Here is an 18683-nt window from a genome sequence, read left to right as displayed (position 1 = left end):
TTGGAGGAGGGAAGACAATACAAGACAATGTTTTCACCAACAAAGACCACACTTTAAATAAGCATGCGAGGAGATGAATCCACATGAACTCAGAACTGTGACACTAATTGCTATTTATGACCTTCTCCTCATTGGCTCCTTCTGTGTGAGATGATGGAAACTCTTCTGTGCCCCTGGCCTGGCTGGCCCCCTTCTCCTTTCATTTTCCAGACCAGACCGTGTAGTCTTTTCCCATTCCTCACTGACTTCCTTGTCTCCTCCCACCATAGCTTCCCTCATGTCCACTCCTGCTTCCTCCCTGTCCAGCTCTCCAAGGGCCTGTGCCTAACTCCAGCTCCAGCCTCTCTCCCCAGCTCCAAACTTTCATTCCCCCCTGCCTCCTGGATGCACCTCCATATGGATGGACCCAAAGTCATTCCCAGCCATTCATCCAAAGCAGCCCTCATTCTCCACACCACCTTTCACCATCAAGAGCAAAATCAAACGAAACACCACACAGCACACGCCTGCTTCTCCTGTCTTCCTCAATCTCCTGTCTTCCCCTTGCAGGGAGCCGCATCATCTGGATCTAACTGCGGAGCCAGCCTGGGAGTGCAACCTGGTACTCATCCTCAAAGAATCCCACTCCTCTTCCTCCTGAAACATTCGGTGGGTTATGAAGAACCGGAGGTTCCTGCCCCTGGATATGATCATCACTGGCGACATGCCCTTGTCTCTGTCTCTCCTTACTTCAGTCAGACTCTCTGGGCCTTCTGGTCTCATCCCACCAAAACCCATCCTCAGGGCACTCTCCAAAGTGACCTTCCTAACTGGGATGCAATGCTTTCACACAGAAACCTCTTTGAAAGCACAAAGTCCAATCTCCTTAGCCTGATACAGGAGTCCCAAAACTCACTTATCAGCTTCATCTCTATTTTCTGTCCTTTTCCCCAAAAACATTCTCTACACAGACTGAACTTCTGCGAAGTCCCCAAATATGCTTGGCTGGCCCCCCGGTGCCTTTGCCATGCTGACTCAGACCTCTTCTGTCACAGGAAGGCCTGCCGTCTTCCCAGGCACGCTGCAAAGGCACCTTTTTTCCTGAAGCCTTCTCTGATCCTCTAGGCACACGCGTCTCTCCCCTGCTTACGGGGGCTGCCCTTCTTCCCCCTTAACACTGAGCACATGAGTATTTTTAAATCTTTTCTGTTTCCCATCTAAACTATGGCCTCTAGATGGCAGGGGCACAGCCTCAGTCACTTTTATACTCTCAGGACCTTTCACTTAGTACATACAACAGAGTGGTTTGTATAAACCATATACAAAGGAATAAAATTCCATAAAAAGGAATAAAGTTCTGATGCTCGCTATGACATGGAAGAACCTCAAAAAACGGCTAAGTGAAAGACGCCAGGCACAAAAGGCCACATAGCATCTGATTCCATGTCTATGAAATACCCAGAACAGGAGACTCCACAGAGACAGAAAGCAGACTAGGGGTCACCAGGGGCTAGGGGAAGGGGAATGGGGAATGACTGCTTAATGAAGATGAGATTTCCCTTTGGGGTGAGGAAAATGTTCCGGAACAAGATAGAGGTGATGGCTGCGCAAGACTGTTAATGCACCAAATGCTACCAAACTATTCACTTTAAAAATGGTTCGTTTTATGTTCTATGAATTACACCTCAAAATGGTTAAAATGGTAAATTTTACATTATGTCTGTTTTGCCACACACACACACACACACACACACACACACACACGAAGGTGTGCTTGCTAGAATGTTTCCAGGTAAGTTCTCCTTGGAAATGCCCTCCCTGTCTGCTCTCCTGTCAATATCCTTTGCTCACCCCTTTTCACACCATCCTAGAAAGCCCCTCAAGCCATAAAAGCTCACAGGAGGAGATTTACAAACCAAAACAAATGCAAAATCAGAGTCCTGCTCTTGTCTCAGAGATGAGATTCAGTGGGCATGAGGCATCCCTACCACCAAGCCCTGGGAAGGACAAAGCGTGTTAACGAAGCCACGGGCATCTGCCCAGGTCCACAGCATGGTGGCCCTGTGAAGTGAGCAGCTCTTATGTGTTACGAGCTGCCCCTTAGACTATCAGCTGGGAAGCCTAGCTCAAACGGCTACATTTACCCAAATACACACAGCCGTGAAGTGCCAGGCTGGCAGAGAGCCACTGGGGCCTCTCAGCTTCTCTTCTGCCAGGTACTTGCCCTGTCCAGAAAGCAGTGGGTCCACCTAGAAGTTCTCCTGCCACCTGGACCTGCCTGGGAGGGCAGCGGGGCCATAACGGTAGGTATCCCCTGTCTCCAATCACCACTGCCCAGTCTCTGGATAATAGCTGCAATCGTGCCCAAGGACGAGTGCCAGGCACCAAAAACCCCACTGCCCCGAGATCTGAGATGGGGGACTCAGATCTTGGGTGCCAGCAATGGACAATGTAGGAATCAGCCCTGAACACACCAATCTGGGTTGACTGCACAGTGGGGACATGAGGAGTCATGGGACTGGCCTAGAAAAGAGGCTCAAAATCACTCGGGTGGGAGGCACCATGCACCTTCAGACCCTGCAGCCGCCCCACACTTCACCAACCAAAGGACAGAAAGTAAGCCAAGGGGAAGCCATGCTTCATATCCTGGTAGTAAAATGACAATGACAGAGCCACTGAGGGAAGCCAGAATGAAAATGAGAGAGAGTGAAAAATGGATTCCCAGCTGGGACCCCATTGAAGAAAGCTAAGAGACAGCCAAGATTAAGGGGCAAAGAACAGATCTAGAACAGGGTTCCTATATCTTGGCACCATTGACATTTGGGGTCGCCTCATTATCTGTTGGGGGGGTGCTGTCCTGTGCGTTGTAAGGTGTTTAGCAGCATCCCTGGTCTACACCCACTGAATGCCAGCAGCACTTCTCCCAGGCACAGCCATTGAAAATGCTTCCAGACAATGCCAAGTGTCCCTGAGGGATAAAATCACCCAGGATGAGAACCACTGCTCTAGATAGTTCTACAAAGGAGGCTGGCATGGTCAAAGACCCACTTTTTTGCTATGGTCTCTATACCATTTCCTCCCTTCACACACACACACACGTACACAAACACACACACACACACACACACACACACACAGATCAAAAAGGTTTGGTGTATGAAAGCTAAACTTAAATGTATAAGACGAAATGAAGTGAAGGTAATCACTTGGGCACTTATTCCAATAACTTGTCAGTTCCACTCTGCAATAAATAGTTTTTTCATTATGAGAGGTATTTCTATTTCCAGACTGCCTGGGAAATTTATTCCTTGTAATAGTTATTAAAACCCTCGATTAAACATATTATATGCAGTCCCCAGCAAGACACAAGCAAGGTACAGCTACAGAACTGCTTCACTTTGTGAAGAACTGAGCTAATGGAAACCGGATTACATTTATAAAACCCAATTTAATGCTGCATTGGAAGGTAACGATTGTTACACTCTACAAAAAGTTTTTGGCATCTTTGATATAATGCCACAGATTTTGCACACTACTTACTATTTATGTGGTCCATGTAATAAACTCCAATTTGTTTATCATATACAGTTTCCCATCCTAAAGGAAGTTCATCCCCAACACAATCGGCAAAGGTCAATGGCTTTGTTATCCTGCAAAATAAAATTATGAAAACAAATTTGAAAGTCAGGTCAGTTTTGTATAAGTTTGCTTTATCTTATCTAATTGACTGCTTTTGCTCCAAATATTTGGTTAGAAAATTAATTCACCAGCTTTGCCTAAATAACTGTATTAGTACACTCACAATCAGAAGCATTACTATCTCAAAGTGCAACTTTAAATATGAGCAAAAAGAGATACTCGGTTACTAACAAAACAGGTAAAGCAAGCATCTTCTTCCAAGCAGTATGTTTAATGAGGTGACGACAATGGAATGTAGCTCTTCCAGAAAAATCAGAGAGCACCTATGCTCTGTTCTCATTCCCTGAGAAATGTTCCCCTCACAACTTTCAGTTTCCATATATTACACATGAACACTGGCTTAAATATATAAAATGCATTTGCAATATTTTCATCTACCACTGGTCATGAGTTTAATAAACATCAACCATTGGCCAAATGCAAAGAGCCAAGCAAGGTAACAATACAATGAGACCCACGCCCACCCCAACTAAATACTTCCTGTATTTCTTATACAGTAGTAATCAGAAATTTCAGAGTCCTTTTTTATTTTTCTGGAGAAAAACAACAAAAGCACTTTGTCTACAGGCATCTCTCCTTGAAGAAAATCTGATTAAGGAAATTTGGGCTTGACAAGAGAGATAAAGTAAAGAGTTTTCAGATGGATTTTTAAAAGTAGAGCTCCCCCCTCCCCGATCCCCCATGATCACACTGATTGACAAGACAGTGTTAGGACTGCAGCTGTCATATAAAACGAGACACACCTATAATTGTCTGAGTCTGGGCAGCTATCTCTTGGGCTGTCTCTATAAATGCACACTGACTGCTATGCATGGGAATCTGATCACCTACATTTCACTAAGTCAATCCTCCCACTTCTTCTGTCCCTGGACCTGAGAAAGTGACACAACCACAGCCAAGCCCCATGAGACCTGTATGAATTTTGAACACGTGATTTCCCCAAACTGGTTTGACAACAAGGCTGTCTCTCCCCAGAGGCATTCAGAAATTGATAAACACCATCAGAACAACACTAGTTTTAATCTTCATTTTAAACACATGGTTTTAAGAAGTTAGAAACAATATAAAAACAGAAATATACAGAAGGTGAAATATGCCATATATATCCTCCCAAACACGACTCACTCAAAAAATCACCTCACAAGATGAGCCTACTGTATGCAGTTTGTCCCATCCTGGAACTGATGTCTGCAGCACAATGCCTTTACCAGTCAGGAATGTAATGCCGTATCGAGGGTCCCAGTCAAGCAGGTAACAACAGACTATTGTGCATGATTCGCATCCTGAATGGGACCCAACCACAGCCAAAAAAAAAAATCCTACTTTAAAACAAACTGAGTTCTGAGCAAATTGCTGCTAGTCTAGCGTAATGATATTCACAAATAAGCCTCTAGAGAAAAATGCCCATGCACAGGTACATTCTAAGCACATTTACATAAACAATCTTATTTAATCAACAAATATTGGCCAGGTACAATGGCTCACACCTGTAATCCCAGCACTTGGGAGGCTAAGGTGGGAGGATTGCTTGTGCCCAGGAGTTCAAGACCAGCCTGGGTAACACAGTGAGACCCCATCTCTATCAAAAATAAAAAAAATTAGCTAGGCCCATGCCTTAGTCCCAGATACTTGGGAGGCTGAGGTGGGAGGACTGCTTGAGCCCAGAAGTTCGAGGCTGCAGTGAGCCATGATTGCACCACTTGCACTCTAGCCTAGGTGACAAGACAAGATCCTATTTCCAAAAATAGACAAAGTAAAAAATATAGGTGAGAAACCCATCCTTATAGCACTGCAGAGCCAAATTCTGGCACGATTTTCAATAACAGCATTGAGAATGTCTAGATGTATTTTCCTAATTATCATTCCAATATATTTATGGGCCAGGGATTTCATAGTTTTCTCTTGTACAGCATATCCTATCTATCATGAATACTCTAAACTTTACCAATATCAAATGATGCTTTTCTCCCAAGAAAGTTGTTGGTAACATTACTTCAGTCATAAATAAATCACTTCAGAGGAGTTATTCAGCTCCAGAATCTATTTGATCACATCTTTTTTTAAAAAGGCTGGTCAAGTGAAGCAGTGGGAGAGGAGAAGAAACAAAGAAATCTGTAATTGGTTGTGATCAATTAGTTGTAAACACCACTGCACTTAGATCAGCCAAAGGAGAGCCAAATAAATCTTGGCTCCTCTTTCATCGTCAGAGGGGAAGTATATGGAGGTGTGGAAAACTGGCGTTTTTTGGTGGTAACTTTTCAGCAGGGAGTGTTTTCTGGCCCTTGCTGCCTAAAAAGCATGGTTCCTGCATGTCAGGATGAGGCCAAGGCCACCCAGGAGCGATCTCAGCCTCATCTGGGGACAATCAGCATCCTCAGCGAGGTGGTCGGCTTCATCCTGGACAATCCCATGATCCCTCATCCTGCCAATAATCATCCCCCCACTTGGGTGGAGACACTGATGTCCAAAGACTCTTCCCCAAGCACAGTGGCTCTCCATGCAGAAATGCACAGCATCGGGCTGGGTGTGGTGGCTCACGCCTGTAAACCCAGCACTTTGGGAGGCCAAGGCGGGCAGATCACCTGAGGTCAGGAGTTGAAGACCAGCCTGGCCAACGTGGCAAAACCCAGTCTCTACTAAAAATACAAAAATTAGCTGGGTGTGGTGGTGTGCACCTGCAGTCCCAGCTACTCGAGAGGCCGAGACACAAGAATCACTTGAACCCGGGAGGCAAAGGTTGCAGTGAGGCGAGGTTGTGCCACTGCACTCCAGCCTGGGTGACAGAGCAAGACTCCATCCTCAAAAAAAGAAAAAAAGAAGAAATTCACAGCATTGAGTTTGCCAGAGCAAACCTCCTGGGCTGGTGTGAAAAGTCCTCCCCAAGCCAAGCCCATACAAAGCTTCTGGCTCTTTCTGCTTCAATTCCCTACCACCGCCCCTCTGCATCCCCCACCCTCTCCCCAACACACACACAATCTCTTTTCCAGGCAAATGAGTTTGTTTACCCCGCCTTCCAAAACATCACACTCATTCCAGTCTAAGCAATCTGTTCTCGGTCTTTCCTAGACCTGTGGAAAGGCTTCCTCTTCCCCTCTCGTACCCCAATCCCATCAGCCCTGCAAAGGCCAGCTTGACCCTATACAAATCATCACTGCCAAACACCCACGGTCTCCACTGCCTGGGAGCCACATCCATTCTCAGTCACTGGGCACAAAACACCACTCATCATGTTTCTGACATTTGTACACATCCTCCACATAAATGAAGGTTAGCTGTTTAGTCTCCTCACTCAACCAGACTCCAGCAGAGATCTTGGAGGGAAAAGAAGCTTTTGAAGCTGAGAATGATCCTAAAGCACATCGGCTTTACTCCTAAGAGAGTCCTTCATGTCCTCTCTCAGAAGCCATGGCCATGGTGACTCCACATATCCATACCTGCAATTTCCAACACACCCTTAAACTGACCCTCAATGCCAGATTCACACTTCTCAGTATTTCCCAAGGAACCCAGAATCCAGACCTTTGCATGGGAAAAAGTTCAGTTCACAGAGCATCTTCAGGTCTGTCCACATCACATGGGCAATTTTTACATTTTATTGCACGGTTTATAGTCATTGGTAGAGACACAGAACTATCTCACGGTAGAGCCAAGGTGGGCCAGAGACGGAGGAACCAGCTTCGTGGGCCTCAAAGCAGCCTGGCTTACATCTGGTTTAATGCATTTTGTTTGTACTATTTTATCAAAATAAAAGGATAGAAAAAATGAAAATGCTAGTGCTGGCATAGGCGCTGTATGAACTGTATACAGTTAAGAGGAAAGTAGACATTGCTGGGTATGTGGAAAGGCTAAACCCTTAGATAGCCACAGGACTAAGTTGACTCCAAAAAGAAATTTAATGCAGGCAAAAAAGAGTCAGAAATATGTCAAGGACTATGTGTAAAACATAAAGCAGAATAGGAGATGTTCAAATATTTTCGGTTCTTCAGGAAAGAAGCCCTGGGCTATCCCCTTCCCCAAATGCACTAAAGTCTTTCAGCTTTCCCATGCCCATTCACATGTATACGAAAGCAGCGGAATGGCAATACTGCAGTTTACTCCCCTCACAATAAAACAGAAGAGAAAAATTAAAAGTGGAAAGCGGCACACTATCACACGCAGGAGCATAGAGAAATCAGTGGTCTATCACCAAGTGGAAGGAGACAGGAAATCTACAAACAAAACAGGAGAGCTCAAACCACCCAATTGAGGCCATTTAGCTTCAAATGAAAAAGAACCTGACGCCTCAACATCTCCCAGATTCTCCTCTATTACAGCATCATCCAATGACTTAAACTCTCAAAGACATCAGGAATTTATTTATGCCTAATTTTAATTCTCCAAGCTATTTTCACACCTACCAAAGATGTAGGGCTTCTAATCTTGTGGTTAAAGTGTCACCAGGGGGAATATTTTCTATTTTTGTAAATGTCATTTTGTTTTCCCCAGAGACAGGATCTCACTCTGTCACCCAGGCTGGAGTGCAGTGGCACAATCACGGCTCACTGCAGCCTCAACCTCCCAGGCTCAAGCAATCCTCCCACCTCAGCCTCCTGAGTAGCTGGGACCACAGGCAAGCGCCACCACACCCAGCTATTTTTCTTTTCTTTTTTTTTTTTTTTTTTTTTGGTAGAGACAGAGTCTCACTATGTTGCTCAGGCTAGTCTCGCACTCCTGGGCTCAAGTGATCCTCCCACCTTGACCTCCCAAACTGCTGGGATTACAGGCATGAGACACCACTCCCCAACTGATTTTCATTATATTTGATTTTACTAGTTAAAATGCTGAGAAGATAATTGAAAATAAAGGTAGAGCTAAAAAGAAAAAGCACTTTGTTCTAAGATCCCTGTTTCTCTGAGTATGGTACTCCCCCACCCCCAGTTCTAGTCAGTTTCAACTGTGATGGGGTTCCCAACATTGACAGCGGTCCCAAAGTAGAGTATTCTGAAATAGTCAGGGCCAGTAGATCAGCTGGCTAGGGCAGCTTCTCATTTCTGACCTTAGAATCCTTTTTAATACATGGAAATAATATTAGATAATAGAATTTGAGCAAATAGATTAGCAATTCAATTGTGTCTTCTTAAAAACATCACTAAGCCTTTTAATAACTTTAAAGACCAATTTTTTTTTTCTGAAAATCGTAAAAAGCGTCCTTATTAACTACCCAATGGGACATTACTGGTGCCCAGGTAGGGCCACAGATGGGCAGGGGATATCAAAAGGAGAGAGGTGGCTGACAAAGGGAGGAAGATGGGGTGCAGGCTAGCAGCGCGCACACACTAGTATTTCCTCTGAGGTTCTGTCTTCACCCACAGGGATGCCATCTCAGGTTCTGGAGTTCTCATCTCCCCAAAAACTTGATGCTAGATTCTCCCCCACCCAATCCTTCCCAGTCTCCACAGACAGACTGGAGGGATTTTTGTTTCCATCACAAAAAATTTAGGACACACTTAAATAGGAGAGAAATGTCCATTGACACCACCACACAAAGGCAACCACTATTCCTATATTAGTATGTTTTTCTCCACCTTTTTTTGATGAGTTGTTTTTATCTGGCATTTTATGACGTACTCATGATCACATAGTATGTGCAATTATCTATCCTACCTTTTCCACTTAACTTTGTAAAATGTTTACTTAATTCGTACCTTGAGTCTCTCCAAAACTTACTTGAGCTAGCCTACCCCTATAGCGTAAGAATTCTGTCCCCCTTGTCATAAATTATTTGTAAACATCACATGGAATAGCTGAATAGCTCAAGCTCCTTGAGAATAATTACCCCATCTCAATCACCTTTGATCTGGTCCAAGACAGGGCATGAAGCTGGTGTTCAATAATTCCTGCTGAATAAATAACTTGCATTTGTACAAATCCTTCACTAAAGGGATTAATGGAATTTACCTAAGCACTCTCCTACTATTGACATCTACATTATTTCCAAATTGTCACTAATATAAATATGCATGAGAGCCACTCATGCTTGGGAAATAGTTTAGCAATTTCTCAAACACTTAAACATAGAGTTATAACCATATGATGTGGCAATTCTACTTGTAAGTATATACACAAGATAAATGAAAACATATGTTCACACAAAAACTTGTACATGAATGTTCACAGCAGCATTATTCATAATAGCCAAAAGGTGGAAACAGCTAACAGCCATCAACTGCTGAATGGATAAATAAAACATGGTCTAGCCATATGATGGAATAGTATTCAGACATAAAAAGGAATGCAGGAATAGATGCAAGTGTTGGGGCACTGACCCCCACGAACTTTCAAAATCCATGTATAACTTTTCACTCTCCAAAAACTTAATTACTAACAGCCTACTACTGACCAGAAATCTTACTGATTACATAAACAGTTGATTAACCCATATTTTGACATTATACACCATATTCTTACAATAAAATAAGATAAAGAAAATTTATTAAGAAAAATCACAAGGAAGAGAAAATATATTTACTATTCATTAAGTGGAAGTAGATCATCATAAAGGTCTTCATCTTAGTCTTCACACTGAGTAGGCCGGCATGGACGTGGAATGGTTGGTCTTGCCGATTCGGGGGTGACAGAGGCAGGAGAATAAGTGGACCCATGCAGTTCAAACCCATGTTGTTTAAGGGTCAACTGTACTGATACATGCTACAACACAGATGAACCCTGAAGTCATTGTGCTGGGTGAAAGAGGCCAGACATAGAGGCCACACATTGTGAGGTTCCATCTGAAGGAAATGTCCAGAATAGGCAAACCCAGAGAGACAGAAAGTGGATCGGTGGTGACCAGGGGCTGGGGGAAAGAGGGAATGGGAGTGACTGTTAACAGGTACAGGGTTTCCTTTTAGTGGGAAGAAAATGTTCTGGAATTAGATAGGGTGATGGTTGTACAACCTTGGGAATATACTAAAAACCACTGAACTGTACACTTTAAAATGGTGAATATTATGGCACATGTGAAATATATCTCAATTTTATATTAATGATAGAAGGAATATCTGTGTCTATAAAAGCTCATAAGCCGTACTTATATTCTTTGAAAAAATTCCCAGAATTAAATTTCAAAGTCAAAGGATATGAAGTTTTACCCCCATATCTTAAATTTGATGCAAAAATTCAGACCATAATGTCTGCAGGGAATATAACCACTCAAGATCCAGAAGCCTTGGATTCACATTTTAGCTTCTTTTTCTCTCTTCTTTGTCCTACATTTTTTCCATAGCTCATATCATACTGGACACAATGTCATAAACTTATTGCATTTCAGTTGGGTATTGCCTCATGTCTTTTAGCTCTGTGGGTGTCACTTATTTACCAGGCACCCTGGGTCATCCACTTAGGTATGTCCCAGCTTTCTGCTCTTTACTGTAAGTAAGGGAGATGAGCTGACAGTAAATATTTCAGAGATGTTGCCAAAGCGCTCTCCCATCCCCTCGCACTCTCACCTGCAAAGAAAGAAGTGGTCTTTTTCACCACCCTCTGGGGATAAGTTTAATGCATTCAGCCCCAGGCTCCAGATGAATCCACACGGCCTAAGCGGGCTGACCTTCAGGGAACAAGCTGGTAGGGAGACAGCGGATGTTTGATAGCACTTTTGGAAGGTGGGGGACTTCCTGGGCCAGCTGCCACTGTCTCTTCATCCCACCCCGGCAACAGCATCAACCCCAGAGTCACTCGCTTTCTCTGCCCTCAGCCACCACCCAGAGAGCTGCCAGATGCAGATCCTGCCCTTCACAAACCACATTTCTTGGTTCAGCGGAGCACACGAATACAAACTGCTGGTCATTCCGGGGCCAGAGAGGGGAGAGAAGGAAGAAGGCACAGCCTAGCTTCTTTCATTCCCTTTTCACCTATGCCTATTGTATCCTGCTGGGCCCCTTGAGAGATGGCACCTGGGCCATGTGGCTTTAAACAACACAAATCGATTCCCTTACAGTTCTCAACATTAGAAGTCTAAAATGGGTCCAGGGGCCTGTGTTCCTTCTGGAGGTTCTGGGGAGAATCTGCTCCCGTACCCTTTCCACCTTCTACAGGCCTCCTGTAGTCCTTGGCTAGTAGCCCCTTCCCTCTTCCATCTTCAAAGGCAGCATGGCCAGATGAGTCTTTCTCAGGATGCCATCTTTCTGGTTCTCTCTATTCTGTCTCCTTCTTCCACTTATAAGGACCCTCGTGATGACACTGGGCCTGCCCAGATCATCCAAGATCATCTTCCCTGGGCAGGATCCTTAAAGTCATCATAGCTGCAAAGTCCCTTTTGCCACGCATGTCAACATATTCACAGGTTCCAGGGCTTAGCGACATGCACATCTTGGAAGCCATTATTCTGCTGACCACAAGACAGCAGCTGGGGAGACTGCAGGGCCAGAAAGGGTGGGCAGGGCAGTCGGTGGCAGACCCATGCCCTGAAGCCCACACCTTCCCTGGACCAAACTGTAGGAAACTGCAGGTGGGTAGCAGAAGGTGGAGCAGTGAGAAGGGACGAGCGCTGCTGATCCCTCACGCATTCTCTCCATCAAAAGGAGGCCAGGGCAATGCTCTGGCGCTTGTGCTACACCTTCCAGTCTCAGGGAACAAGAAGATCTTTATATTTCCAATCCACGTTTGTTAAAATGCTCTTCAGAGAGGATACTATTAATCTCGGTTTCAGTTCCAACCCAATCCTCAGGAAATCCTAATGACTTCCTCCACCTTTTCTAAGCTACCTGGCTCACAGTGAGTTTCAAAGCCCGCCGGAACTTGGACACCAGCCCGCTTGTGGTTACTTATGTGGTAAATTTGACCCTGTTTGCTGTGCTAGTTGCTTCTCCAAGCTTTTGGTGGCAAGCATTTACACTCAGAGCCACGGCTCTCCCATAGCAGAGAACGGGTCCCTGAGCTCCCTGAAATTAGAAAGAAAAATTGATGAGCACAGTACATGGCATTCGTCAGATTCCCAGGGATGTTGATCACCCCAAAAAAACGAAGCTCAGAAGTTCTTTTAGAGAGACTCCTCATTTCTCTGTCAAAGTTTAAAATAGTAGTGAATATACCACAAATCTGTCACACAAATCCTGAAAAGCCATTTGGAATAATCATTTAAAATCTGTGTTTTTGCCCAAGGTATTTATTTAGAATATGCATAGGAATTGAACTGGCTCTTGTCTTCAAGTCCAATTCTATAAGTCTAGAATGTGGGGCAATGAGTAATTACACCTAGAACTCAATCTAAACGTTGCAACCATGTATTAATATAGTGAGAGTGTCCCGATTGTTAATGATAGAGCCTCGGAACTAATCATTCTTAAATAACATTTGTAATTTCCGTGTGGAAATGTTAAGTCCTCTTGAGAATCAAAAAAAAAAAAATTATACATTGTCAGTCTTTTCATTGTCTCTAACACAAAACTATCATAATTAATGGACAAATTCCCAGACTAATATAACAAGCAAACAGCTCCTCAAATGTATTTCAAGGAAAAAAGGGATGTTTAGAGGCTTTATGAATGGCGGTAAATCCATAAGACACTTGACCATGGATGCCTGTAGGTGTTTTTTTGGGGGGGAGGTGGGGAACGACCACAGAGAATCAGATGCAGGTAAACCCCTGTGCCTGAGGAGTGCAAAGCTGCATTGACAGAAGACCGCCAGCCTCAGAGTCTTCAATCTGAAACACGAAGAGCACACCACCAAGATCTGTCTCACTGCTTCAGTGGTGACAAGGTGTAGCACTGTCCTTTAGCCCTCAACCATGTCCATCTCACTGAGACTTTTCTACCTTACCATGAGCCTCCCAGGACACAATTCCCCTCATTGGCACCTACGTCTTCCTGAACGTCCACCTGCAAAGCCAGGTGCCAGCATGTTCTCCAGGGCATAGCTTTTCACAGTGAAGCAATGGGCCAGCCAGCCTGAGAGAGCTGGGGGAGCCTGTTCACAGCCAACTCGCCTGAGTTTGAAGGTCAGTGTTACTGATATCCCAGCAGGGATATCATTCAGGTCATAAAACCCCAGTGGGAAATATGCCAGATGCATCTTTTAATTGTCACAATGAAACGGTACTACCCCATCAGTGAAGCCAATACTTAAAGGCTGCCTCCTATGAGTCGGCATTTGTTACCCAAAGCAATGGAACAGCAACAGTGCTACATATCCACCAAACCCCTGCTTCCTCTTCCTCTTGGGCCCACAGACAGATCACACTTACAGTCTCTCTCCCTTGCAGCTGGGTGGCACCATGTGACTGGGCTCTAGACAGTGGAATGTGGGCAGAAGCCATGTACACCCCTTCCAATGCTTGTCCCAGAAGCTTCTGGCAGGATTCCCCATGCCTTCTCTCTTCCCTTGCCTGTGGGCCCAAAGCAAAGAACCCACTGGAGGACAGCAAAGCCTCAAAAAATGGGCAAGCCACACCACAGAAGCAGCCTGGGTCCACCCTCCACCCCCCAACCAATACTAAACTGACATGAGTGAGAGACTTCTATTCTGCTAAGCAATAAGACTTTGGAGCTGTTACTATAGTTAGCTGGCTAACCCACTTGGAGATCTGGACAAAGGAAGGAAATAATCAGAATTTGTGAAAAGTCTGAATATTTCATCTCATTTGATGACATGAGCATCTTTAGTGATTCACAAAAACGTTAGCCAAGTATAGACATGTTTTGGAGAGAACTGGTTTGTCCCTCCCCACTATGGAGTCCTGCAGGGCAGGGGTAAGAAAGACCACTGTCCACATTTCCATTACGGACAGTGCTTCTTGCTTTATAGCATAGTCATCATTTGTCAGGCTACCTCCCGTAACAGTCTGTGAGTTCCTTGGAAGAAAGGATTCACCTTTCTAAGCCAGAGCCCTCAAACACAAGAGTCCTTCATTAAAGTGTATGATAAATTAATCCGGCCAATTTCAGGAACTGATACCATAGAAAAATCAGTTTGAAGCCAATTAACACTTAAGAAAGAACAGGAAGGGGACAGAAGGGCATTTTAACTTGACTGAGATCACAAGGCCTAGATTATAAGAAATGCAGGACTCGGGAGGCCGGAGCACTACAGGGTCATTCCTCACTCGGACAGCTCTTTTTTTAGACAGATCTATCCTTGGAAGGAAGGTGACTTTCATCAGACTACCAGAGCTTGATGCAACATCCCTGAGTACCTCCCCTAGGCCTTTTGTTCTGAGTTTGCACTGACCACGCCACCTTCTGATCTACAATCTGGTTTCCTGAGAGTGGGTCTGCCCACCAGAAAGGGAGTGTCCAGAGAAGATAAAGAGACAAGATCTTAGCAAGATGTTCTATCCTCCAGCAAAGAATAAACTGTTCTAAGAAAATCAGTCCAGGAGGTATTCAAGAAAACCAGTAAACCCCCGGGGCTCCGCAGCCCCAGTGATCCTACCGGTTCTCAGGCATGTTCAGGCATTGGTGCAATGGAAGTCCAAACACCTGAAAAATGCCACCCAGTAATGACTGAATACATCTAAGGTCCCTCGGTACATATTTTATGGAATCATAGACATAGATGGGAATAATTATTTAAAACTTTAAGGGAGAAAAACTTCAAACTGAGGAAACTATTTAAGTACTTCCTAGAGGTTGAGCATAGGCAAATGACTCAGTCTCACTGTGCCTCTGTTTTCTCCGTTTTACTATAAGGTGGTGAGGCAGAAGGCCTGAGACTATTATCAAGGTTTCTGGAATGTATTACATTCTCCAGTAATGCCTGTTTTCCTTCCATTTTATTTTTTTCCTCTAAAGACTCAGAGAATGTCGCTATTATTCTGATTTAGCAGCATAATACTGTATGAAAGGAATATAATCTAAAAGCAAGCTGACCTGAGGCCAAAATTTGAGTCTACCACCCAAAGGAAACCAAACCCAGAGGGGCGCCCAACCGCAGCCATCATCTGAGTGCCCCCCAGCAAGGGTCCCTCTGAGACAGAATAACAGAGAAAAGGAATTTCTCAACAAGCCCATCAAGAGCACACTCCTGAGCTGATGTGAAAACAATTTGTTCACCTTCATATATAAGCTCTAGGGATACAATTTACAGTAAAATAAAGACAGACTTTAGCCCACCTGGTACAAAGAATTCTCTGGGGCAGCACTGTCCAATGGAATCAGAATGAGAGCCCACATATTAATGCAAAACTTCTTAAAAGAGTAAAAAGAAACAGGCGAAATGAATTTTAAAACGTTTTATTTAACCCACTATACTGCAAATACTATCATTTTTACACATAATGACTATAAAAATTATAAATGGAATGCTTTTCATTCTTTATTTGAATGGAGTCTTTGAAACCCGGTGTGTTTTACAGGTTAAGCCCATTTCATTTTAGGATTGACACGATTCAAGTGCTCATTTGCGTGTGGCTGTGGCTACTGCACTGGATATCACAACGTCACACTCTCATCTAAATTCTACAGTAATTTGAGTCTGCAAATGATCACAGGTGCTCAGGTGCATCACTTAAGAAAGACCTGGCCCGAGTTGCCGTCCTCCACAAGCCACTAGTGAGGATTTTGAAGGAACCACCCTTCTAAGACCACAAAACCGCATACAGGGAACTCCTGGCTTCCCTCCAACCCCCTCATATCCATCCGCATTCCCAGTAACCCATGGGAACTGCTATCCCCAAACCTGGATTGTTCTTTCCCTTTGCCAAGTTTCCCCTCACCCCGCCCCTTTCCTGTTCAAATGCTAATGCTTCTTCTAAGATGTGGCCCAGATTCCTCAGGTCCAGACTCAGCCCAGCCCAGCCAGAAGTAAGCTGGCCTTTCTTTGGCCAGCCTCAGCACTTGATCTCTTCTGTGGCAGTTCTTAAAACTCTAAGTAGAATGTGGTCATTAATAAACATTGCGTCTCCTCGAGTACTAGTTCCTTCAGGGCAAGGCTGGCATCCCCTCCAATGCTGACCTGACCCCCACAGGGCTCCAGGGCTTGCCCAGGAGGTGCTCCACTGCATATATAGGATGCATCGGAATTACTTGATCAATGCTGAATGGAGTCTGCCACCCAAAACAGGTTGTCTATGGCAGCTCTAGAGCTGTTTGTAGATGGTACTGGTCTGGACAGGAAAGGCTCATGAGTAGGTGTGCAGATTGGAAGCTGGAGAGACTGGATCAGAGAGAGAACGGGCTGCAGTGTGACAGATGCATGGCTTCCTCTTAAGGGACTGGGCAGAACAGGTGCTCGGGAGCTGTTTACCAGAGTGATCGGAAACTCGGGCTTGTCGCATTAAGAATGGCATCATGGCTGCAAAGCACTAACAGGGGGAGGCAATGCAGGCTAGAGGACCTCATAAGGGGACTCCCAAGTCAGCTCTGAGCCTTCATTCTACAGCTGCTTACAAATCCCTAGACCCACCCCACGCACGCAGACCAGCCCTCAGTACACAGCCCCCTCCCGTGGACCCAAATGGGTCCTCCTCACTGGCTCCAGACCAGGCTTTCAGACATGACGGCCCAGAAACCAGGAAGAACCCCAGGCCACTGCAGTTCCCTCATCAAGGAGGGCAGAGAAATGATACCATCCAGGAGTCTGACTTCTGAAACATGCCTTTCCCTAAGCGAAACCAGGCAGTGGTAGTCAGGCGAGTGGCACTGGGGACAGCAGGGGACAACGGGCATGTTCTACAACCTAATTGTGATGACAGTCACACAGCGTATAATTGACTAAAATTCATAGGACTGTACTAAAATGGGTGCATTTTATGATATGGAAATTACACCTCACTAAAGCTGTTTTTAAAATACACACACACACTGACGTTCTTACTGAATACTTCGTTTACAGTGGGGAAAAAAGAATTTAAGGATTCCAAGTCACATGAAATACTTGGGAGAAGAAAAAAACACGAGACTTGGATGCTATCACTAGCTTCGCTGTCATCTCACTCACTTGAAGCTGTTAGATGCATCTGGAGATTTTTATGTGTAAATTCCAAGTCATGGCTGGTGGATGTTCCAGAATATCTTCCATCTGGACACATGTTGAAACATTCCCGAAACTAATTACCTCCAATCCTTTGTGTTCATTCATCCCATTACTCTCTCTATCAGGGCTCTCACACTATAGTCACAACCTATCAGTGAGCAGTGAAATTGAGTGAGTAGGTCCCTGGCAGTATTTTATTTTAAAAAGAAAATATTAAAGCACATCATACTTCCTGGGGGCAGTACAGTATGTACATGTCATGAAGTTTTCTTTTGGTTGTGTATGTAATTAAAATAGGCTCCTTATTTTTGGTAACCGTCCACAGTACTTGGACAGGCAAAGCTGCAGGACATATGTATACATAGATACGTCATGTAAATACTGGAGCACTGAATGTGCAAGGCCACTGCACAGGACGGTGCCAGGTGTGCAAACTAACACTGCAGCCACACAGCAAAGCCCAGCACTGTGCTCAGCCAAACACTTAATCATCACGATAGTGTGAGGAGGTGGGTCCACTATCACCATCCCATGTTACCTAGGAGGAAGCTGAGCTCAGGGACACACACCTGAGAAGTGGTGAGACCAGGATGCGGGCAAGGGCAGTCAAGGACTTGGAAGCCACGCCAGAGGCAGCCAGCTCCCTGCACTTCCACACGGAACTCAGAGAACGGATTCCAAGCCAAACTTCAAGGGTTCCAAGAGCTCTTTATAGGGATAAGTGTAATGTGAACCGTATTCCGCTTTTAAATAATTTATCTCCTTTACCCTCTTGACAAATTTCTAACGATGATTACTCTGGTGAGAGTATAGTTAGAGAAGCAAACGATCAGCCTTTTACTTTTAATATTGCCAAAATTTTAGATGGGAGTCTTAACATAGTCCTTTCAAAATAAAATACAGTATTATAATATTTTGGTCCTTAATTTACTACTGAATACAACAGGAAGAGATATTTTAAAATTAAAAAGGAGAAGTTTTAAGGAATGATTTGGGAAATAAAGAAACAAATAGTAACAACGGACGGAAGAAGTAAATTCAACCGAATTGGGCGA

General features: G+C 44.5%; 1 protein-coding gene across 1 annotated transcript in view; it reads right to left on the bottom strand.

The window, feature by feature from the left end:
• WWC3 (WWC family member 3) overlaps positions 1-18683 on the bottom strand; it is a 129713-nt gene that overhangs the window by 77886 nt on the left and 33144 nt on the right. The window contains exon 2 of the mRNA XM_055266990.2: positions 3520-3629. Within this exon, the coding sequence (XP_055122965.1) occupies positions 3520-3629 (110 nt within the window). The remainder of the gene's footprint in view (positions 1-3519; positions 3630-18683) is intronic.

Source organism: Symphalangus syndactylus, chromosome X, assembly GCF_028878055.3.
Source record: "Symphalangus syndactylus isolate Jambi chromosome X, NHGRI_mSymSyn1-v2.1_pri, whole genome shotgun sequence".
Classification (NCBI taxonomy): Eukaryota; Metazoa; Chordata; class Mammalia; order Primates; family Hylobatidae; genus Symphalangus; species Symphalangus syndactylus.
This window is presented reverse-complemented; position numbering and strand designations above follow the sequence as displayed.